The sequence below is a fragment of the Salvelinus alpinus genome, chromosome 5 (genome assembly GCF_045679555.1).
Source record: "Salvelinus alpinus chromosome 5, SLU_Salpinus.1, whole genome shotgun sequence".
Lineage (NCBI taxonomy): Eukaryota > Metazoa > Chordata > Actinopteri > Salmoniformes > Salmonidae > Salvelinus > Salvelinus alpinus.
Window position 1 is genome coordinate 10,455,259 of NC_092090.1, and position 24,692 is coordinate 10,479,950.

The 24,692-nt window shown below is 47.2% G+C and overlaps 1 protein-coding gene across 2 annotated transcripts in view; it reads right to left on the reverse strand.

Moving 5' to 3' along the window:
- The window catches only part of LOC139575523 (multiple epidermal growth factor-like domains protein 11), a 324,245-nt gene that overhangs the window by 73,200 nt on the left and 226,353 nt on the right, over positions 1-24,692 (reverse strand). For both annotated transcript variants that reach the window (XM_071400542.1, XM_071400543.1), the window contains 5 exons: positions 23,465-23,711; positions 19,940-20,060; positions 14,381-14,517; positions 7,338-7,550; positions 1,374-1,548 (listed from right to left, as the gene is read on the reverse strand). In XM_071400542.1, the coding sequence (XP_071256643.1) occupies positions 1,374-1,548; positions 7,338-7,550; positions 14,381-14,517; positions 19,940-20,060; positions 23,465-23,711 (893 nt within the window). The remainder of the gene's footprint in view (positions 1-1,373; positions 1,549-7,337; positions 7,551-14,380; positions 14,518-19,939; positions 20,061-23,464; positions 23,712-24,692) is intronic.

Here is a 24,692-nt window from a genome sequence, read left to right on the forward strand (position 1 = left end):
ATAGTAATAATAGTATAATATAGTAAACTGTGTCTGATATGGTGCTGTACTGCATCTCTCCAGTCCAAGACTACCTGTCTATTTCCCTGTCTGCTGCTTGGCAGGGTTTTACCTGAAGTTCTGTTCTGACGACCCGCCTGTCTGCTGTTTGGCAGGGTTTGACCTGAAGTTCTGTTCTGACGACCCGCCTGTCTGCTGCTTGGCAGGGTTTTACCTGAAGTTCTGTTCTCACGACCCGCCTGTCTGCTGCTTGGCAGGGTTTTACCTGAAGTTCTGTTCTCACGACCCGCCTGTCTGCTGTTTGGCAGGGTTTGACCTGAAGTTCTGTTCTGACGACCCGCCTGTCTGCTGCTTGGCAGGGTTTGACCTGAAGTTCTGTTCTGACGACCCGCCTGTCTGCTGCTTGGCAGGGATTTACCTGAAGTTCTGTTCTGACGACCCGCCTGTCTGCTGCTTGGCAGGGTTTGACCTGAAGTTCTGTTCTGACGACCCGCCTGTCTGCTGCTTGGCAGGGTTTGACCTGAAGTTCTGTTCTGACGACCCGCCTGTCTGCTGCTTGGCAGGGTTTTACCTGAAGTTCTGTTCTCACGACCCGCCTGTCTGCTGCTTGGCAGGGTTTTACCTGAAGTTCTGTTCTGACGACCCGCCTGTCTGCTGCTTGGCAGGGTTTGACCTGAAGTTCTGTTCTCACGACCCGCCTGTCTGCTGTTTGGCAGGGTTTTACCTGAAGTTCTGTTCTGACGACCCGCCTGTCTGCTGCTTGGCAGGGTTTTACCTGAAGTTCTGTTCTGACGACCCGCCTGTCTGCTGCTTGGCAGGGTTTTACCTGAAGTTCTGTTCTCACGACCCGCCTGTCTGCTGCTTGGCAGGGTTTGACCTGAAGTTCTGTTCTGACGACCCGCCTGTCTGCTGCTTGGCAGGGTTTGACCTGAAGTTCTGTTCTGACGACCCGCCTGTCTGCTGCTTGGCAGGGATTTACCTGAAGTTCTGTTCTGACGACCCGCCTGTCTGCTGCTTGGCAGGGTTTGACCTGAAGTTCTGTTCTCACGACGCGCACAAAAACGGTTCAAATCCATTAAGCTATTAGTAATGACACATTTGACTTTCAACTACTGGACTAAAGCTTCCTAAGAAGTTTAATAAAAACGTTACCTCAGTACAGGGGCATAGTGGGTACAGTGTGTATAGTGGGTACAGTGTGTATAGTGGGTACAGTGTGTATAGTGGGTACAGTGTGTATAGTGGGTACAGTGTGTATAGTGGGTACAGTGTGTATAGTGGGTACAGTGTGTATAGTGGGTACAGTGTGTATAGTGGGTACAGTGTGTATAGTGGGTACAGTGTGTGGCGTGTGTCCTGCACCATCTACTCACCATGTACCCGGGGGCACAGACGCAGGTTCCGGTGATGCCCTCACAGTCGGCTCCGTTGGCACACACACATGCCTCCTTACATCCCTCGCCATAGTAACCTGACGGACAGGTCTCGTTGCAGAACAGACCCGTCCACCCTGCCGCACACGCACACTCCCCCGACAACGGATGGCAGCTGGGAATGGAGATGAGAGGAGAACAGAGAAGAGGAGAGAACAGAGAAGAGGAGAGAGGAGAGAAGAGGAGAGAGGAGAGAGAAGAAGAGAGGAGAAGAGAGGAGAGAGGAGAAGAGAGGAGAGGAGAGGAGAGGAGAGGAGAGGAGAGGAGAGGAGAGGAGAGGAGAGGAGAGGAGAAGAGAAGAGAGAAGAAGAGAGAAGAAGAGAACAGAGAAGAAGAGAGAAGAAGAGAGGAGAGGAGAAGATAAGAGAGGAGAAGATAAGAGAGGAGGCTTATGATAGTCTGTCTGCTGATACACTCTTAGAAAAAAAGATTATATCTAGAACCTACAAGGGTTCTTCAGCTGTCCCCATAGGAGAACCCTTTGAAGAACACTTATTGGTTCCATGTAGAACCCTTTCTACCTACAGCCGAAGAACAGTAGAACAGTGTAGAGTAGAATAGAGACATCCCCTCAGGTCCTTAGAGACTGTACTGGCTGACTGTAGAGTAGAATAGAGACGTCTCCTCAGGTCCTTAGAGACTGTACTGACTGTAGAGTAGAATAGAGACGTCTCCTCAGGTCCTTAGAGACTGTACTGGCTGACTGTAGAGTAGAATAGAGACGTCTCCTCAGGTCCTTAGAGACTGTACTGGCTGACTGTAGAGTAGAATAGAGACGTCTCCTCAGGTCCTTAGAGACTGTACTGGCTGACTGTAGAGTAGAATAGAGACGTCTCCTCAGGTCCTTAGAGACTGTACTGGCTGACTGTAGAGTAGAATAGAGACGTCTCCTCAGGTCCTTAGAGACTGTACTGGCTGACTGTAGAGTAGAATAGAGACGTCTCCTCAGGTCCTTAGAGACTGTACTGGCTGACTGTAGAGTAGAATAGAGACGTCTCCTCAGGTCCTTAGAGACTGTACTGGCTGACTGTAGAGTAGAATAGAGACGTCTCCTCAGGTCCTTAGAGACTGTACTGGCTGACTGTAGAGTAGAATAGAGACGTCTCCTCAGGTCCTTAGAGACTGTACTGGCTGACTGTAGAGTAGAATAGAGACGTCTCCTCAGGTCCTTAGAGACTGTACTGGCTGACTGTAGAGTAGAATAGAGACGTCTCCTCAGGTCCTTAGAGACTGTACTGGCTGACTGTAGAGTAGAATAGAGACGTCTCCTCAGGTCCTTAGAGACTGTACTGGCTGACTGTAGAGTAGAATAGAGACGTCTCCTCAGGTCCTTAGAGACTGTACTGGCTGACTGTAGAGTAGAATAGAGACGTCTCCTCAGGTCCTTAGAGACTGTACTGACTGACTGTAGAGTAGAATAGAGACGTCTCCTCAGGTCCTTAGAGACTGTACTGACTGACTGTAGAGTAGAATAGAGACATCCCCTCAGGTCCTTAGAGACTGTACTGGCTGACTGTAGAGTAGAATAGAGACGTCTCCTCAGGTCCTTAGAGACTGTACTGACTGACTGTAGAGTAGAATAGAGACATCTCCTCAGGTCCTTAGAGACTGTACTGACTGACTGTAGAGTAGAATAGAGACGTCTCCTCAGGTCCTTAGAGACTGTACTGGCTGACTGTAGAGTAGAATAGAGACGTCTCCTCAGGTCCTTAGAGACTGTACTGGCTGACTGTAGAGTAGAATAGAGACGTCTCCTCAGGTCCTTAGAGACTGTACTGGCTGACTGTAGAGTAGAATAGAGACGTCTCCTCAGGTCCTTAGAGACTGTACTGGCTGACTGTAGAGTAGAATAGAGACGTCTCCTCAGGTCCTTAGAGACTGTACTGGCTGACTGTAGAGTAGAATAGAGACGTCTCCTCAGGTCCTTAGAGACTGTACTGGCTGTAGAGTAGAATAGAGACGTCTCCTCAGGTCCTTAGAGACTGTACTGGCTGACTGTAGAGTAGAATAGAGACGTCTCCTCAGGTCCTTAGAGACTGTACTGACTGACTGTAGAGTAGAATAGAGACGTCTCCTCAGGTCCTTAGAGACTGTACTGGCTGACTGTAGAGTAGAATAGAGACGTCTCCTCAGGTCCTTAGAGACTGTACTGGCTGACTGTAGAGTAGAATAGAGACGTCTCCTCAGGTCCTTAGAGACTGTACTGACTGACTGTAGAGTAGAATAGAGACGTCTCCTCAGGTCCTTAGAGACTGGCTGACTGTAGAGTAGAATAGAGACGTCTCCTCAGGTCCTTAGAGACTGTACTGGCTGACTGTAGAGTAGAATAGAGACGTCTCCTCAGGTCCTTAGAGACTGTACTGGCTGGCTGTAGAGTAGAATAGAGACGTCTCCTCAGGTCCTTAGAGACTGTACTGACTGACTGTAGAGTAGAATAGAGACGTCTCCTCAGGTCCTTAGAGACTGTACTGGCTGACTGTAGAGTAGAATAGAGACGTCTCCTCAGGTCCTTAGAGACTGTACTGGCTGACTGTAGAGTAGAATAGAGACGTCTCCTCAGGTCCTTAGAGACTGTACTGGCTGACTGTAGAGTAGAATAGAGACGTCTCCTCAGGTCCTTAGAGACTGTACTGGCTGACTGTAGAGTAGAATAGAGACGTCTCCTCAGGTCCTTAGAGACTGTACTGGCTGACTGTAGAGTAGAATAGAGACGTCTCCTCAGCTCCTTAGAGACTGTACTGGCTGACTGTAGAGTAGAATAGAGACATCTCCTCAGGTCCTTAGAGACTGTACTGACTGTAGAGTAGAATAGAGACGTCTCCTCAGGTCCTTAGAGACTGTACTGGCTGACTGTAGAGTAGAATAGAGACGTCTCCTCAGGTCCTTAGAGACTGTACTGGCTGACTGTAGAGTAGAATAGAGACATCTCCTCAGGTCCTTAGAGACTGTACTGACTGTAGAGTAGAATAGAGACGTCTCCTCAGGTCCTTAGAGACTGTACTGGCTGACTGTAGAGTAGAATAGAGACGTCTCCTCAGGTCCTTAGAGACTGTACTGGCTGACTGTAGAGTAGAATAGAGACGTCTCCTCAGGTCCTTAGAGACTGTACTGACTGTAGAGTAGAATAGAGACGTCTCCTCAGGTCCTTAGAGACTGGCTGACTGTAGAGTAGAATAGAGACGTCTCCTCAGGTCCTTAGAGACTGTACTGGCTGACTGTAGAGTAGAATAGAGACGTCTCCTCAGGTCCTTAGAGACTGTACTGACTGTAGAGTAGAATAGAGACGTCTCCTCAGGTCCTTAGAGACTGTACTGACTGTAGAGTAGAATAGAGACGTCTCCTCAGGTCCTTAGAGACTGTACTGGCTGACTGTAGAGTAGAATAGAGACGTCTCCTCAGGTCCTTAGAGACTGTACTGGCTGACTGTAGAGTAGAATAGAGACGTCTCCTCAGCTCCTTAGAGACTGTACTGGCTGACTGTAGAGTAGAATAGAGACATCTCCTCAGGTCCTTAGAGACTGTACTGACTGTAGAGTAGAATAGAGACGTCTCCTCAGGTCCTTAGAGACTGTACTGGCTGACTGTAGAGTAGAATAGAGACGTCTCCTCAGGTCCTTAGAGACTGTACTGGCTGACTGTAGAGTAGAATAGAGACGTCTCCTCAGGTCCTTAGAGACTGTACTGACTGACTGTAGAGTAGAATAGAGACATCTCCTCAGGTCCTTAGAGACTGGCTGACTGTAGAGTAGAATAGAGACGTCTCCTCAGGTCCTTAGAGACTGTACTGACTGTAGAGTAGAATAGAGACGTCTCCTCAGGTCCTTAGAGACTGTACTGACTGTAGAGTAGAATAGAGACGTCTCCTCAGGTCCTTAGAGACTGTACTGGCTGACTGTAGAGTAGAATAGAGACGTCTCCTCAGGTCCTTAGAGACTGTACTGGCTGACTGTAGAGTAGAATAGAGACGTCTCCTCAGGTCCTTAGAGACTGTACTGGCTGACTGTAGAGTAGAATAGAGACGTCTCCTCAGGTCCTTAGAGACTGTACTGGCTGACTGTAGAGTAGAATAGAGACGTCTCCTCAGGTCCTTAGAGACTGTACTGGCTGACTGTAGAGTAGAATAGAGACGTCTCCTCAGGTCCTTAGAGACTGTACTGGCTGACTGTAGAGTAGAATAGAGACGTCTCCTCAGGTCCTTAGAGACTGTACTGGCTGACTGTAGAGTAGAATAGAGACGTCTCCTCAGGTCCTTAGAGACTGTACTGGCTGACTGTAGAGTAGAATAGAGACGTCTCCTCAGGTCCTTAGAGACTGTACTGGCTGACTGTAGAGTAGAATAGAGACGTCTCCTCAGGTCCTTAGAGACTGTACTGGCTGACTGTAGAGTAGAATAGAGACGTCTCCTCAGGTCCTTAGAGACTGTACTGGCTGACTGTAGAGTAGAATAGAGACGTCTCCTCAGGTCCTTAGAGACTGTACTGGCTGACTGTAGAGTAGAATAGAGACGTCTCCTCAGGTCCTTAGAGACTGGCTGACTGACTGTAGAGTAGAATAGAGACGTCTCCTCAGGTCCTTAGAGACTGTACTGGCTGACTGTAGAGTAGAATAGAGACATCTCCTCAGGTCCTTAGAGACTGGCTGACTGTAGAGTAGAATAGAGACGTCTCCTCAGGTCCTTAGAGACTGTACTGGCTGACTGTAGAGTAGAATAGAGACGTCTCCTCAGGTCCTTAGAGACTGTACTGGCTGACTGTAGAGTAGAATAGAGACGTCTCCTCAGGTCCTTAGAGACTGTACTGGCTGACTGTAGAGTAGAATAGAGACGTCTCCTCAGGTCCTTAGAGACTGTACTGGCTGACTGTAGAGTAGAATAGAGACGTCTCCTCAGGTCCTTAGAGACTGTACTGGCTGACTGTAGAGTAGAATAGAGACGTCTCCTCAGGTCCTTAGAGACTGTACTGGCTGACTGTAGAGTAGAATAGAGACGTCTCCTCAGGTCCTTAGAGACTGGCTGACTGACTGTAGAGTAGAATAGAGACGTCTCCTCAGGTCCTTAGAGACTGTACTGGCTGACTGTAGAGTAGAATAGAGAAGTCTCCCCAAGTCCTTAGAGACTGTACTGGCTGACTGTAGAGTAGAATAGAGACGTCTCCTCAGGTCCTTAGAGACTGTACTGGCTGGCTGCTGAATGCAGAGCAGAGCACCTCAACACCACGAGGGTCATTCCTCTTCGTCACAACAACAGGTATGTTTATGTTAACACAGCCATGACAACCATCTATTGGAGAGCAGATGTGTTACTGGTGTTGGGCCATCAGACAACTGTCTATCAGACCGCCCTGCTAAACACGTAGCGATTCTGTTTGTAATGAAACAGGATAAAAACAAACATTGATCTCAATGTATAATTGGAGCGGCAGGTGGTTAGAGCGTTGGGCCAGTAACCGGAAGGTTGCAAGATCGAATCCCTGAGCTGACAAGGTAAAAATCTGCCATTCTGCCCCTGAACAAGGCAGTTAACCCACTGTTCCCTGGTAGGCCGTCATTGTAAATAAGATTTTTTCTTAACTGACTTTCTTAGTTAAACAAAGGTCAAATAAAATATTCATCATCGATCAGCAGACAAGCTTTTAATCTACCAACTTTCATCCTCCTCCTCCTCCTCCTCCTCCTCCTCATCTTCCTCCTCCTCCTCCTCCTCACCCCATCCTCCTCATCCTCCTCATCCTCCTCCTCCTCCTCCTCCTCCTCATCCTCCTCATCCCCATCCTCCTCCTCCTCCTCATCCTCCTCCTCCCCATCCTCCTCATTCTCCTTCACTGTTTGAAGAAATGCTGCTTTATCTCAAAACAGCCTCATTCAGAATAGACGGTTTCATCACAGATGAGTCCATATAGACGGTACCTGAGTGTGTTTGAGACGTTACAGGGACAGTATTTATCACAGATGAGTCCATAGAGTCCAGAGGGACAGAACCTGTCCTGACAGCTAGGACCTTTGAACCCCTCGTCACACAGACAGGCCCCGTTGACATGGTAACACCTCGCTCTGTTCTGACAGTCACACTTATGTGCACACTGAGGGCCGTACGACCCCCCCGGACACTCCTCCTGACATCTGGAGAGAGAGAGGCGGGGGGGAGAGAGAGAGAAAGAAAGAACGGGGGATAGAGACAGAGGGGGGGACAGACAGACGGAGGGAGGGAGGGAGAGAGGGAGATAAAAGGAGAGAGAAAGAGAGAGACAGAGAGGGAGAGTGAGAGAGGGGTGGGGAGAGAAAGAAAGAAAGAACGGGGGAGAGATAGAGACAGAGGGGGGGGACAGACAGATGGAGGGAGGGAGATAAAAGGAGAGAGAAAGAGAGAGACAGAGAGGGAGAGCGAGAGAGGGGTGGGGAGAGAAAGAGAGGGTGAGAGAGAGAGAGAGAGACAGCATGTTGTTAATAGTTTGGCATGTGTAGTTTTCATTACATCACATAGAATGAAACATTACCACTATCCATTATCATAACCATATGGCCTCTGTTCCACCTCCCTAACTCACATTACCTGCAGTACATTACCACTATCCATTATCATGACCATCTGGCCTCTGTTCCACCTCCCTAACTCACATTACCTGCAGTACATTACCACTATCCATTATCATGACCATCTGGCCTCTGTTCCACCTCCCTAACTCACATTACCTGCAGTACATTACCACTATCCATTATCATGACCATATGGCCTCTGTTCCACCTCCCTAACTCACATTACCTGCAGTACATTACCACTATCCATTATCATGACCATCTGGCATCTGTTCCATCTCCCTAACTCACATTATCTGCAGTACATTACCACTATCCATTATCATAACCATCTGGCCTCTGTTCCACCTCCCTAACTCACATTATCTGCAGTACATTACCATCATACATTATCATAACCATATGGCCTCTGTTCCACCTCCCTAACTTATAGGACCTACAGTACATTACCATCATACATTATCATAACCATCTGGCCTCTGTTCCACCTCCCTAACTCACAGGACCTACAGTACATTACCATCATACATTATCATGACCATATGGCCTCTGTTCCACCTCCCTAACTCACATTACCTGCAGTACATTACCACTATCCATTATCATGACCATCTGGCCTCTGTTCCACCTCCCTAACTCACATTACCTGCAGTACATTACCACTATCCATTATCATAACCATCTGGCCTCTGTTCCACCTCCCTAACTCACAGGACCTACAGTACATTACCATCATACATTATCATAACCATCTGGCCTCTGTTCCACCTCCCTAACTCACAGGACCTACAGTACATTACCATCATACATTATCATGACCATATGGCCTCTGTTCCACCTCCCTAACTCACAGGACCTGCAGTACATTACCATCATACATTATCATGACCATATGGCCTCTGTTCCACCTCCCTAACTCACAGGACCTACAGTACATTACCACTATCCATTATCATAACCATATGGCCTCTGTTCCACCTCCCTAACTCACATTACCTGCAGTACATTACCACTATCCATTATCATAACCATCTGGCCTCTGTTCCACCTCCCTAACTCACAGGACCTACAGTACATTACCATCATACATTATCATGACCATATGGCCTCTGTTCCACCTCCCTAACTCACAGGACCTACAGTACATTACCACTATCCATTATCATAACCATATGGCCTCTGTTCCACCTCCCTAACTCACATTACCTGCAGTACATTACCACTATCCATTATCATAACCATCTGGCCTCTGTTCCACCTCCCTAACTCACAGGACCTACAGTACATTACCATCATACATTATCATGACCATATGGCCTCTGTTCCACCTCCCTAACTCACAGGACCTGCAGTACATTACCATCATACATTATCATAACCATCTGGCCTCTGTTCCACCTCCCTAACTCACATTACCATCATACACTATCATAGCAATATGTTACAGGTTACAACGTTAGCTTCATTATCTCCACACCAACATGATATACTAGTAATGAGCTGATCCCATTCCAGTCCCAAATGGTCTGTTATCCAGCTTCATGCACCTGTTACTGTACACCAATGGAGCCATGTTATCCAGCTTCATGCACCTGTTACTGTACACCAATGGAGCCATGTTATCCAGCTTCATGCACCTGTTACTGTACACCAATGGAGCCATGTTCTCCAGCTTCATGCACCTGTTACTGTACACCAATGGAGCCATGTTCTCCAGCGTCATGCACCTGTTACTGTACACCAATGGAGCCATGTTATCCAGCTTCATGCACCTGTTACTGTACACCAATGGAGCCATGTTCTCCAGCTTCATGCACCTGTTACTGTACACCAATGGAGCCATGTTCTCCAGCGTCATGCACCTGTTACTGTACACCAATGGAGCCATGTTATCCAGCTTCATGCACCTGTTACTGTACACCAATGGAGCCATGTTCTCCAGCGTCATGCACCTGTTACTGTACACCAATGGAGCCATGTTCTCCAGCGTCATGCACCTGTTACTGTACACCAATGGAGCCATGTTCTCCAGCTTCATGCACCTGTTACTGTACACCAATGGAGCCATGTTCTCCAGCTTCATGCACCTGTTACTGTACACCAATGGAGCCATGTTCTCCAGCTTCATGCACCTGTTACTGTACACCAATGGAGCCATGTTCTCCAGCTTCATGCACCTGTTACTGTACACCAATGGAGCCATGTCCTCCAGCTTCATGCACCTGTTACTGTACACCAATGGAGCCATGTTATCCAGCTTCATGCACCTGTTACTGTACACCAATGGAGCCATGTTCACCAGCTTCATGCACCTGTTACTGTACACCAATGGAGCCATGTTATCCAGCTTCATGCACCTGTTACTGTACACCATTACCCCAGGGAAACCAGGACAGACAGACAGACAGACCATTACCCCAGGGTCAACAGAACAGACATTAGACAGACAGACAGACCATTACCCCAGGGTCAACAGAACAGATATTAGACAGACAGACAGACCATTAGCCCAGGGTCAACAGAACAGACATTAGACAGACAGACAGACCATTAGCCCAGGGTCAACAGGACAGACATTAGACAGACAGACAGACCATTACCCCAGGGTCAACAGAACAGACATTAGACAGACAGAGACAGACATAGACATTAGAGTCCTGGATAATCGTACTCAAGGTGAATCTTCAGCCATTAATTGTTCTGAACATCTCACAGCAGTGATGATGACTCTCTCTACGTACAGAACAGTAATGATGAGGGGGGTTGACTCTCTCTATGTACAGAATAGTAATGATGAGGGGGGTTGACTCTCTCTACGTACAGAACAGTAATGATGAGGGGGGTTGACTCTCTCTATGTACAGAACAGTAATGATGAGGGGGGTTGACTCTCTCTACGTACAGAAAAGTAATGATGAGGGGGGTTGACTCTCTCTACGTACAGAACAGTAATGATGAGGGGGGTTGACTCTCTCTACGTACAGAATAGTAATGATGAGGGGGGTTGACTCTCTCTACGTACAGAACAGTAATGATGAGGGGGGTTGACTCTCTCTACGTACAGAACAGTAATGATGAGGGGGGTTGACTCTCTCTACGTACAGAACAGTAATGATGAGGGGGGTTGACTCTCTCTACGTACAGAACAGTAATGACGAGGGCGGTTGACTCTCTCTACGTACAGAACAGTAATGATGAGGGGGGTTGACTCTCTCTACGTACAGAACAGTAATGATGAGGGGGTTGACTCTCTCTACGTACAGAACAGTAATGATGAGGGGGGTTGACTCTCTCTACGTACAGAACAGTAATGATGAGGGGGTTGACTCTCTCTACGTACAGACCAGTAATGATGAGGGGGGTTGACTCTCTCTACGTACAGAACAGTAATGATGAGGGGGGTTGACTCTCTCTACGTACAGAACAGTAATGATGAGGGGGTTGACTCTCTCTACGTACAGAACAGTAATGATGAGGGGGGTTGACTCTCTCTACGTACAGAACAGTAATGATGAGGGGGGTTGACTCTCTCTACGTACAGAACAGTAATGATGAGGGGGTTGACTCTCTCTACGTACAGAACAGTAATGATGAGGGGGGTTGACTCTCTCTACGTACAGAACAGTAATGATGAGGGGGGTTGACTCTCTCTACGTACAGAACAGTAATGATGAGGGGGGTTGACTCTCTCTACGTACAGAACAGTAATGATGAGGGGGGTTGACTCTCTCTACGTACAGAACAGTAATGATGAGGGGGGTTGACTCTCTCTACGTACAGAACAGTAATGATGAGGGGGGTTGACTCTCTCTACATACAGAACAGTAATGATGAGGGGGGTTGACTCTCTCTACGTACAGAACAGTAATGATGAGGGGGGTTGACTCTCTCTACGTACAGAATAGTAATGATGAGGGGGGTTGACTCTCTCTACGTACAGAACAGTAATTTACATTTACATTTAAGTCATTTAGCAGACGCTCTTATCCAGAGCGACTTACAAATTGGAAAGTTCATACATATTCATCCTGGTCCCCCCGTGGGGAATGAACCCACAACCCTGGCGTTGCAAGCGCCATGCTCTACCAACTGAGCCACACGGGACCAGTAATGATGAGGGGGGTTGACTCTCTCTACGTACAGAACAGTAATGATGAGGGGGGTTGACTCTCTCTACGTACAGAACAGTAATGATGAGGGGGGTTGACTCTCTCTACGTACAGAACAGTAATGATGAGGGGGGTTGACTCTCTCTACGTACAGAACAGTAATGATGAGGGGGGTTGACTCTCTCTACGTACAGAACAGTAATGATGAGGGGGGTTGACTCTCTCTACGTACAGAACAGTAATGATGAGGAGGGTTGACTCTCTCTACGTACAGAACAGTGATGATGAGGTGGGAGGAACATGAACCACACCTCCCCAGTATTTCACTTGGTCTGCGTCCCAAAACGACATCATATTCCCTATATAGTGCCCTACTTTTGCCCGGTCAAGGGTAGTGCACTACATAAAGAATAGGTTGCCATTTGGGTCGTAGCCAAAGTTAAATATACAATCCTCTGGCGTGATTACAACACGTCTATAACACAGCCATTAAAACTGAGACGAATCGCTCAATTAAATAATCTGTCTGGTTGGGTATCATGGTTATAACACAGAGACTTCCCATGGTCCTCATCTAGCAACGCATTGGAATAGAGGGAGGGAGAGAGGCAGGGAGGTGGAAGGAGAGAGGGAGGGAGGTGGAAGGAGAGAGGGAGGGAGGGAGGTGGAAGGAGAGAGGGAGGGAGGGAGGTGGAAGGAGAGAGGGAGGGAGGGAGGGAGGTAGAAGGAGAGAGGGAGGGAGGGAGGTGGAAGGAGAGAGGGAGGGAGGGAGGTGGAAGGAGAGAGGGAGGGAGGGAGGGAGGTGGAAGGAGAGAGGGAGGGAGGGAGGTGGAAGGAGAGAGGGAGGGAGGTGGAAGGAGAGAGGGAGGGAGGTGGAAGGAGGGAGGGAGGGAGGTGGAAGGAGAGAGTGAGGGAGGGAGGTGGAAGGAGAAAGGGAGGGAGGTGGAAGGAGGGAGGGAGGGAGGTGGAAGGAGAGAGGGAGGGATGGCGAGAGAAGTCTATCTGAAATGATTCCTCGCAGGCTAATACACCTGTCTGTGGTCTAAAGAATGGTTGTAATTTGGCCAGATTTAATATAAAGAGAGAGAGAGAGTGGGGGGAGAAAAGGAGAGAGGGCAGAGAGAGGGAGCATGTGTGTATCCGAGTGTGTGTGTGTGTGTGTGTGTGTGTGTGTGTGTGTGTGTGTGTGTGTGTGTGTGTGTGTGTGTGTGTGTGTGTGTGTGTGTGTGTGTGTGTGTGTGTGTATCCGAGTGTGTGTGTGTGTGTGTGTGTGTGTGTGTGTGTGTGTGTGTGTGTGTGTGTGTGTGTGTGTGTGTGTGTGTGTGTGTGTGTGTGTGTGTGTGTGTGTGTGTGTGTGTGTGTGTGTGACAGGTTGGAGGAGAGGTATTCCTCTGGACAATGTGTCTAGCAGAGATAATAAATCTGTCTGCCAGAGAGAGAGAGGAGAGAGATGGATAGAGATGAGGAGGCATTTGCATAGACAGAGAAAGAGAGAGGCAGAAAGAAAGAAAGAAAGAAAGAGAGATGAAGAAATGAGTTGACTAATAAAAAGGAACCTTGGAACCTGCTAATACTTGAGGACATTTCCAGACAAACACTTGAAATCAAGTTGATATCTCTACATTCATGTGTGAAAATAGAAGTTGAACTAAATGGAACGCCAATCCAAAGTCTTCACATGTCGGCCTACACAGTGAAAGCTTCCATTCAGGGTGGCCACACATAGTGATGAAGTGTCCTATTTGACTATGTTTCCTATGCCAAGCACAGTGCCCTACCTCTCTCCTCTGTAGCTGGAGGTGCATTCTCTCTCTCTCTCTCTCTCTCCGTCTCTCTCTCTCTCTCTCTCTCTCTCTCTCCGTCTCTCTCTCTCTCTCTGTCTCTCTCTCTACGTCTCTCTGTCTCTGTCTCTGTCTCTGTCTCTCTCTCTCTCTCTGTCTCTGTCTCTCTCTCTCTCCATCCCCCTCCCGCCTCTCTCTCTCTCCCCCCACTCTCTCTCGCTCTCCCCCCCCTCTCTCTCGCTCTCTCCCCCCCCCCTCTCTCTCTCTCTCCCCCTCTCTAGCTAGTTAGTGGGGTGCGCGCTAATAGATGTTCAATCGGTGACGTCACTCGCTCTGAGACCTTGAAGTAGTTGTTCCCCTTGCTGCTTTTGTGGAGCGATGGGTAACGATGCTTCGAGGGTGTCAGTTGTTGATGTGTGCAGAGGGTCCCTGGTTGGAGCCCAGGTAGGGGTGTGGAAGATATACTGTTAAACACACATTGTGATGAAGTGTCCTACTTGTTGAGGGGAAGTTGCCCAGTGCCCTACCTCTCTCCGCTGTAGCCGGCGGTGCATTGGCACTGCCCACTGATGTGGTCACACAGACCTCTGTTCCGGCAGGGGCACTCCTGGCTGCAGTTGATGCCGTAGGTGCCAAACTGGCACGGCTGGGCACACACCGAGCCCTGAGGACCACGCACGCACGCACGCACGCACACACACACACACACACACACACAACAAGGAGTCAGAAGAAATGCAAGGTAGACTAGCCAAAAGTGTCTCTCACCATGCAGCAGTTGGAAAATCATTAGGAAAAACCATTATAACATTCCTGATAATATCATCAGAAAGAACACTACCACAGTAGACTGTTAGTCTGTGGTACATGGTGTGGTTTCTGATAACACTACCACAGGAGACTGTTAGTCTGTGGTACATCTGAGAACACCACCACAGGAGACTGTTAGTCTGTGGTACATCTGATAACACCACCACAGTAGACGGTTAGTCTGTGGTACATCTGATAACACCACCACAGTAGACTGTTAGTCTGTGGTACATCTGAGAACACTACCACAGGAGACTGTTAGTCTGTGGTACATCTGAGAACACTACCACAGGAGACTGTTAGTCTGTGGTACATGGTGTGGTTTCTGAGAACACTACCACAGGAGACTGTTAGTCTGTGGTACATCTGATAACACCACCACAGTAGACTGTTAGTCTGTGGTACATGTTGGGGTTTCTGATAGCACCACCACAGTAGACTGTTAGTCTGTGGTACATCTGATAACACCACCACAGTAGACTGTTAGTCTGTGGTACATCTGATAACACCACCACAGTAGACTGTTAGTCTGTGGTACATCTGATAACACCACCACAGGAGACTGTTAGTCTGTGGTACATCTGATAACACCACCACAGTAGACTGTTAGTCTGTGGTACATCTGATAACACCACCACAGTAGACTGTTAGTCTGTGGTACATCTGATAACACCACCACAGTAGACTGTTAGTCTGTGGTACATCTGATAACACCACCACAGTAGACTGTTAGTCTGTGGTACATCTGATAACACCACCACAGTAGACTGTTAGTCTGTGGTACATCTGATAACACCACCACAGTAGAATGTTAGTCTGTGGTACATCTGAGAACACCACCACAGTAGACTGTTAGTCTGTGGTACATCTGAGAACACCACCACAGTAGACTGTTAGTCTGTGGTACATCTGATAACACCACCACAGTAGACTGTTAGTCTGTGGTACATCTGATAACACCACCACAGTAGACTGTTAGTCTGTGGTACATCTGAGAACACCACCACAGGAGACTGTTAGTCTGTGGTACATCTGATAACACCACCACAGTAGACTGTTAGTCTGTGGTACATGTTGGGGTTTCTGAGAACACCACCACAGTAGACTGTTAGTCTGTGGTACATCTGAGAACACCACCACAGTAGACTGTTAGTCTGTGGTACATCTGATAACACCACCACAGTAGACTGTTAGTCTGTGGTACATCTGAGAACACCACCACAGTAGACTGTTAGTCTGTGGTACATCTGATAACACCACCACAGTAGACTGTTAGTCTGTGGTACATGTTGGGGTTTCTGAGAACACCACCACAGTAGACTGTTAGTCTGTGGTACATCTGATAACACCACCACAGTAGACTGTTAGTCTGTGGTACATCTGATAACACCACCACAGGAGACTGTTAGTCTGTGGTACATCTGATAACACCACCACAGTAGACTGTTAGTCTGTGGTACATCTGATAACACCACCACAGTAGACTGTTAGTCTGTGGTACATCTGAGAACACCACCACAGTAGACTGTTAGTCTGTGGTACATCTGATAACACCACCACAGTAGACTGTTAGTCTGTGGTACATCTGAGAACACTACCACAGTAGACTGTTAGTCTGTGGTACATCTGATAACACCACCACAGTAGACTGTTAGTCTGTGGTACATCTGATAACACCACCACAGTAGACTGTTAGTCTGTGGTACATCTGATAACACCACCACAGTAGACTGTTAGTCTGTGGTACATCTGATAGCACCACCACAGTAGACTGTAGGTCTGTGGTACATCTGATAACACCACCACAGTAGACTGTTAGTATGTGGTACATCTGATAGCACCACCACAGTAGACTGTTAGTCTGTGGTACATCTGATAACACCACCACAGTAGACTGTTAGTCTGTGGTACATCTGATAACACCACCACAGTAGACTGTTAGTCTGTGGTACATCTGATAACACCACCACAGTAGACTGTTAGTCTGTGGTACATCTGATAACACCACCACAGTAGACTGTTAGTCTGTGGTACATCTGATAACACCACCACAGTAGACTGTTAGTCTGTGGTACATCTGATACCACCACCACAGGAGACTGTTAGTCTGTGGTACATCTGATAACACCACCACAGTAGACAGTTAGTCTGTGGTACATCTGATAACACCACCACAGTAGACTGTTAGTCTGTGGTACATCTGATAACACCACCACAGTAGACTGTTAGTCTGTGGTACATCTGAGAACACCACCACAGTAGACTGTTAGTCTGTGGTACATCTGATAACACCACCACAGTAGACTGTTAGTCTGTGGTACATCTGATAACACCACCACAGTAGACTGTTAGTCTGTGGTACATCTGATAACACCACCACAGTAGACTGTTAGTCTGTGGTACATCTGAGAACACCACCACAGTAGACTGTTAGTCTGTGGTACATCTGAGAACACCACCACAGTAGACTGTTAGTCTGTGGTACATCTGATAACACCACCACAGTAGACTGTTAGTCTGTGGTACATCTGAGAACACCACCACAGGAGACTGTTAGTCTGTGGTACATCTGATAACACCACCACAGTAGACTGTTAGTCTGTGGTACATCTGATAACACCACCACAGGAGACTGTTAGTCTGTGGTACATCTGATAACACCACCACAGGAGACTGTTAGTCTGTGGTACATCTGATAACACCACCACAGGAGACTGTTAGTCTGTGGTACATCTGATAACACCACCACAGGAGACTGTTAGTCTGTGGTACATCTGATAACACCACCACAGGAGACTGTTAGTCTGTGGTACATCTGATAACACCACCACAGGAGACTGTTAGTCTGTGGTACATCTGATAACACCACCACAGGAGACTGTTAGTCTGTGGTACATCTGATAACACCACCACAGGAGACTGTTAGTCTGTGGTACATCTGATAACACCACCACAGTAGACTGTTAGTCTGTGGTACATCTGATAACACCACCACAGTAGACTGTTAGTCTGTGGTACATCTGATAACACCACCACAGTAGACTGTTAGTCTGTGGTACATGTTGGGGTTTGACAGTAAGTACAGTAATGTTTTATAGATTCAGAGAGTTAGTGGAAACACACTTAGTATGAGGCTACATCTGTAGATTCAGAAGATTATTTTGTGAATAAATCTGAATAAAGCTGTCTGGGAGAAGGCTGTGGACTGTGAATGAATCTGAATAAAGCTGTCTGGGAGAAGGCTGTGGACTGTGAATAAAGCTGAATAAAGCTGTCTGGGAGAAGGCTGTGGACTGTGAATGAATCTGAATAAAGCTGTCTGGGAGAAGGCTGTGGACTGTGAATAAAGCTGAATAAAGCTGTCTGGGAGAAGGCTGTGGACTGTGAATGAATCTGAATAAAGCTGTCTGGGAGAAGGCTGTGGACTGTGAATGAATCTGAATAAAGCTGTCTGGGAGAAGGCTGTGGACTGTGAATAAAGCTGAATAAAGCTGTCTGGGAGAAGGCTGTGGACTGTGAATAAAGCTGAATAAAGCTGTCTGGGAGAAGGCTGTGGACTGTGAATGAATCTGAATAAAGCTGTCTGGGAGAAGGCTGTGGACTGTGAATGAATCTGAATAAAGCTGTCTGGGAGAAGGCTGTGGACTGTGAATGAATCTGAATAAAGCTGTCTGGGAGAAGGCTGTGGACTGTGAATAAAGCTGAATAAAGCTGTCTGGGAGAAGGCTGTGGACTGTGAATGAATCTGAATAAAGCTGTCTGGGAGAAGGCTGTGGACTGTGAATAAAGCTGAATAAAGCTGTCTGGGAGAAGGCTGTGGACTGTGAATGAATCTGAATAAAGCTGTCTGGGAGAAGGCTGTGGACTGTGAATGAATCTGAAAAAAGCTGTCTGGGAGAAGGCTGTGGACTGTGAATGAATCTGAATAAAGCTGTCTGGGAGAAGGCTGTGGACTGTGAATAAAGCTGAATAAAGCTGTCTGGGAGAAGGCTGTGGACTGTGAATGAATCTGAATAAAGCTGTCTGGGAGAAGGCTGTGGACTGTGAATAAAGCTGAATAAAGCTGTCTGGGAGAAGGCTGTGGACTGTGAATGAATCTGAATAAAGCTGTCTGGGAGAAGGCTGTGGACTGTGAATGAATCTGAATAAAGCTGTCTGGGAGAAGGCTGTGGACTGTGAATGAATCTGAATAAAGCTGTCTGGGAGAAGGCTGTGGACTGTGAATGAATCTGAATAAAGCTGTCTGGGAGAAGGCTGTGGACTGTGAATAAAGCTGAATAAAGCTGTCTGGGAGAAGGCTGTGGACTGTGAATAAAGCTGAATAAAGCTGTCTGGGAGAAGGCTGTGGACTGTGAATGAATCTGTCTGGGAGAAGGCTGTGGACTGTGAATAAAGCTGTCTGGGAGAAGGCTGTGGACTGTGAATGAAGCTGTCTGGGAGAAGGCTGTGGACTGTGAATGAAGCTGTCTGGGAGAAGGATGTGGACTGTGAATGAAGCTGTCTGGGAGAAGGCTGTGGACTGTGAATGAAGCTGTCTGGGAGAAGGCTGTGGACTGTGAATGAAGCTGTCTGGGAGAAGGCTGTGGACTGTGAATGAAGCTGTCTGGGAGAAGGATGTGGACTGTGAATGAAGCTGTCTGGGAGAAGGCTGTGGACTGTGAATGAATCTGTCTGGGAGAAGGCTGTGGACTGTGAATGAAGCTGTCTGGGAGAAGGCTGTGGACTGTGAATGAAGCTGTCTGGGAGAAGGCTGTGGACTGTGAATTAAGCTGTCTGGGAGAAGGCCGTGGACTGTGAATTAAGCTGTCTGGGAGAAGGCCGTGGACTGTGAATTAAGCTGCCTGGGAGAAGGCTGTGGGCTGTGAATTAAGCTGCCTGGGAGAAGGCTGTGGGCTGTGAATGAATCTGTCTGGGAGAAGGCTGTGGACTGTGAATAAAGCTGAATAAAGCTGTCTGGGAGAAGGCTGTGGACTGTGAATGAATCTGTCTGGGAGAAGGCTGTGGACTGTGAATGAATCTGTCTGGGAGAAGGCTGTGGACTGTGAATGAAGCTGTCTGGGAGAAGGCTGTGGACTGTGAATTAAGCTGTCTGGGAGAAGGCCGTGGACTGTGAATTAAGCTGTCTGGGAGAAGGCCATGGACTGTGAATTAAGCTGCCTGGGAGAAGGCTGTGGGCTGTGAATGAATCTGTCTGGGAGAAGGCTGTGGACTGTGAATAAATCTGTAGAAAATGAGACTATGTAATGGTGTAATGGTGTGTGGTGTCTGGCTCGTACCATCCATCCAGCGGGGCAGGAGCACTCCCCCGTGACGTGATGGCACGTTCCACCGTTCTGACACGGGCAACGCAGCTCACACTGGGCGCCATGACTACCAGAGGGACACCGCTCACCACAGCTGAAGGGACACAGGAAGAGACCAGTGGAGACATCATGAGACCCACCTAAACTGTTTAATGTAATGTATTGACACACCCACATATAGCCTGGTGTCTGATCTGAACTGTGTAATGTATTAAAGAACCCACATATAGCCTGGTGTCTGATCTGAACTGTGTAATGTATTGAAGAACCCACACATAGCCTGGTGTCTGATCTGAACTGTGTAATGTATTGACGCACCCACACATAGCCTGGTGTCTGATCTGAACTGTGTAATGTATTGAAGCACCCACACATAGCCTGGTGTCTGATCTGAACTGTGTAATGTATTGACACACCCACATATAGCCTGGTGTCTGATCTGAACTGTGTAATGTAATGTATTGAAGTACCCACACATAGCCTGGTGTCTGATCTGAACTGTGTAATGTATTGAAGCACCCACACATAGCCTGGTGTCTGATCTGAACTGTGTAATGTATTGAAGCACCCACACATAGCCTGGTGTCTGATCTGAACTGTGTAATGTATTGAAGCACCCACACATAGCCTGGTGTCTGATCTGTATGTGTAATGTATTGACGCACCCACACATAGCCTGGTGTCTGATCTGTATGTGTAATGTATTGAAGAACCCACACATAGCCTGGTGTCTGATCTGAACTGTGTAATGTACTGAAGAACCCACACATAGCCTGGTGTCTGATCTGAACTGTGTAATGTAATGTATTGAAGCACCCACACATAGCCTGGTGTCTGATCTGAACTGTGTAATGTAATGTATTGAAACACCCACACATAGCCTGGTGTCTGATCTGAACTGTGTAATGTATTGACACACCCACACATAGCCTGGTGTCTGATCTGAACTGTGTAATGTATTGAAGCACCCACACATAGCCTGGTGTCTGATCTGTATGTGTAATGTATTGAAGCACCCACACATACCCCGGTGTCTGATCTGAACTGTGTAATGTATTGACACACCCACACATAGCCTGGTGTCTGATCTGAACTGTGTAATGTACTGAAGCACCCACACATAGCCTGGTGTCTGATATGTATGTGTCTTACCCAACTCCACTGTCTACCATTGTTATATACATGTATAGTTGTTATATATACAGTGTTGTCACGTATTCTCCCTCTCCGGCCTCTAGGTCATCAGGCTGCTGATTGTCCCGCACACCTGTCACCATCGTCAAGCACACCTGTCACCATCGTCTCACACACCTGTCACCATCGTCAAGCACACCTGTCACCATCGTCAAGCACACCTGTCACCATCGTCAAGCACACCTGTCACCATCGTCAAGCACACCTGTCACCATCGTCTCGTGCACCTGCGCCTCATGCCACTCACCTGGACTACATCAAATCCTTGATTATCTTCCCTGTATCTGTCAGTCCCCTTTGGTTCTTTCCTCAGGTGTTATTGACTCTGTTTTCATGTCGGTATGTTGTCTGTTTCCTGTTTGTTGTTTCTTATATTTATTAAAACACTCCCTGAACTTGCTTCCTGACTCTCAGCGCACATCGTTACATGTATGTACAGTTGTTATATATATATGTGTAGTTATACATACAGTACCAGTCATAAGTTTGGACACACCTACTCATTCAAAGGCTTTTCTTTATTTTTACTATTTTCTACATTGTAGAATAATAGTGAAGACGTCAAAACTATGAAATAACACATATGGAATCATGTAGTAACCAAAAAAGTGTTAAACAAATCAAATTATACTCGAGATTCTTCAAAGTAGCCACCCTTTGCCTTGATGACAGCTTGCTTTGCACAATCTTGGTATTCTCTCAACCAGCTCCATGAGGTAGTCACCTGGAATGCATTTCAATTAACAAGTGTGCCTTGTAAAAAGTTAATTTGTGGAATTTATTTCCTTCTTAATGCCATTGAGCCAATCAGTTGTGTTGTTACAAGGTAGGGGTGGTATACAGAAGATAGCCCTATTTGGTAAAAGACCACGTCCATATTATGGCAAGAACAGCTCAAATAAGCAAAGAGAAACGACAGTCCATCATTACTTTAAGACTTTGAAAGTTTCTTCAAGTGCAGTCACAAAAACCATCAAGCGCTATGATGAAACTGTCTCTCATGAGGACCACCAAAGGAAAGGAAGACCCAGAGTTACCTCTGCTGTAGAGGATAAGTTCATTAGAGTTAACTGCACCTCAGATTGCAGCCCCCAAAAAATGCTTCACAGAGTTCAAGTAACAGACACATCTCAACATCAACTGTTCAGAGGAGACTGTGTGAATCAGGCCTTCATGGCCGAATTGCTGCAAAGAAACCACTACTAAAGGACACCAATAAGAAGAAGAGACTTGCTTGGGCCAAAAAACACGAGCAATGGACATTAGACCGGTGGAAATCTGTCCTTTGGTCTGATGAGTCCAAATTTGAGATTTTTGGTTCCAACCGCCGTGTCTGTGAGACGAGGTGTGGGTGAACGGATGATCTCCGCATGTGTGGTTCCCACCGTGAAGCATGGAGGAGGAGGTGTTATGGTGTGGGGGTGCTTTGCTGGTGACACTGTTGGTGGTTTATTTACAATTCACACTTAACCAGCATGTCAACCACAGCATTCTGCAGTGATACTCCATCCCATCTGGTTTGTGCTTAGTGGGACTATCATTTGTTTTTCAACAGGGCAATGACCCAAAACACACCCCCAGGCTGTGTAAGGGCTATTTGACCAATGAGAGTGATGGAGTGCTGCATCAGATGACCTGGCCTCCACAATCACACGACCTCACCCCAACTGAGATGGTTAGGGATGAGTTGGAACGCAGATTGAAAGAAAAGCAGCCAACAAGTGCTCAGCAAATGTGGGAACTCCTTCAAGACTGCTGGAAAAGCATTCCTCATGAAGCTGGTTGAGAGAATAGCCAAGAGTGTGCAAAGCTGTCATCAAGGCAAAGGGTGGCTACTTTGAAGAATTTAAAATATAAAAATATATTTGGATTTGTTTTACGCTTTTTTTTTCTCACATGATTCCATATGTGTTATTTCATAGTTTTGATGTCTTCACTATTATTCTACAATGTAGAAAATAGTCCAAATTAAGAAAAGCCCTTGAATGAGTAGGTGTATCCAAACAGACTGGTACTGTATATATAGTTGTCACTTTGACTACCGATGTTATACAGCATATACACTTTCAGATGCATCGCTCACCCTGGACCAGAGGAGAACAGTAGATAAGATAACCAGTTGACAGTAAGGGAAACAGACACTCACAATGCCCCGCTAAACAGATGAGTCATCCCATCAACTTAAAACAATCTCCTACATCACCTGGAGCCCCTGAGAACAAACCCCTACACCATAACCAGGAAACAGTAGGTGTCATGATAGTCATAGGGTCATAGACTGATGAGGTGACTGAAGACACTCACACTGCCCCGGTGTATCCCGGTGCACAGAGGCACTCTCCGGTCTCGTGATGGCAGGTGGCCCCGTTGAGACACTGGCACTCTAGCTGGCATTCCTTCCCATAGAGCCCCGTCTCGCACAGCTCCTCACAGCGCCAGCCCTGGTACCCGTCTGTACACACACACGCCCCCGTGATGGGGTTACACTGGGCCCGGTTCTGACACTGGCACCGGTTAGTGCAGTGGGGGCCCCAGAATTCAGCCTGACAACCTGGAGAGAGAGAGAGAGGTACACAAAACATTAAACATGACAACCTGGAGAGAGAGAGGGGAACACAAAACATTAAACATGGCAACCTGGAGAGAGAGAGAGATAGAGACAGACAGAGAGAGAGAGAGAGGAACATAAAACATTAAACATGGCAACCTGGAGAGAGAGAGAGATAGAGACAGACAGAGAGAGAGAGAGAGAGGAACATAAAACATTAAACATGACAACCTGTGGAAAGAGAGAGAGAGGTACACAAAACATCAAACATGACATCTCTCCATCCATGCTGACTGGCCAGCTAAGCTTCTCTGTGATGTTTCTCTGTTTCTAAAGAGACTAATTTACTCTAATATTCAGACAGCACCCTGGAACAGACAGAGAGAACACACACACTTCTGCTATGTTAAAGGCCGTGTTTAGTCAAATAGTCTGGATTTGGATTTCTCCTTCAAATTCCATCATATTTGGACCAAGTCAGATTAAATTAGCATCAGCTGAGTTTTGGCCAGAGAAACTATATCCACAAACATCCGGGAAATTGACTTTAAAGGCAGGTGTAGTGTGATGTCATCACATTGGGGCCTGGTTTCTTCCTCAGTCGTTCTTAATCGATGCTGGAGCGCCAGCGTTCAGCACAAACACAACCTGACTGAGCGCCAGCGTTCAGCACAAACACAACCTGACTGTAGCGACCACAAACGCAGACCTACATTTGAGTCCCGCTGGCAAAGAAACCAACTGAAGAAACTGATACCTCCTTCCCAAATGGCACCATATTTCCTTTGTAGTGCACTACTACCCATAGGGCTCTGGTCAAAAGTAGTGCACTACTACCCATAGGGCGCTGGTCAAAAGTAGTGCACTACTACCCATAGGGCTCTGGTCAAAAGTAGTGCACTACTACCCATAGGGCTCTGGTCAAAAGTAGTGCACTACTACCCATAGGGCTCTGGTCAAAAGTAGTGCACTACTACCCATAGG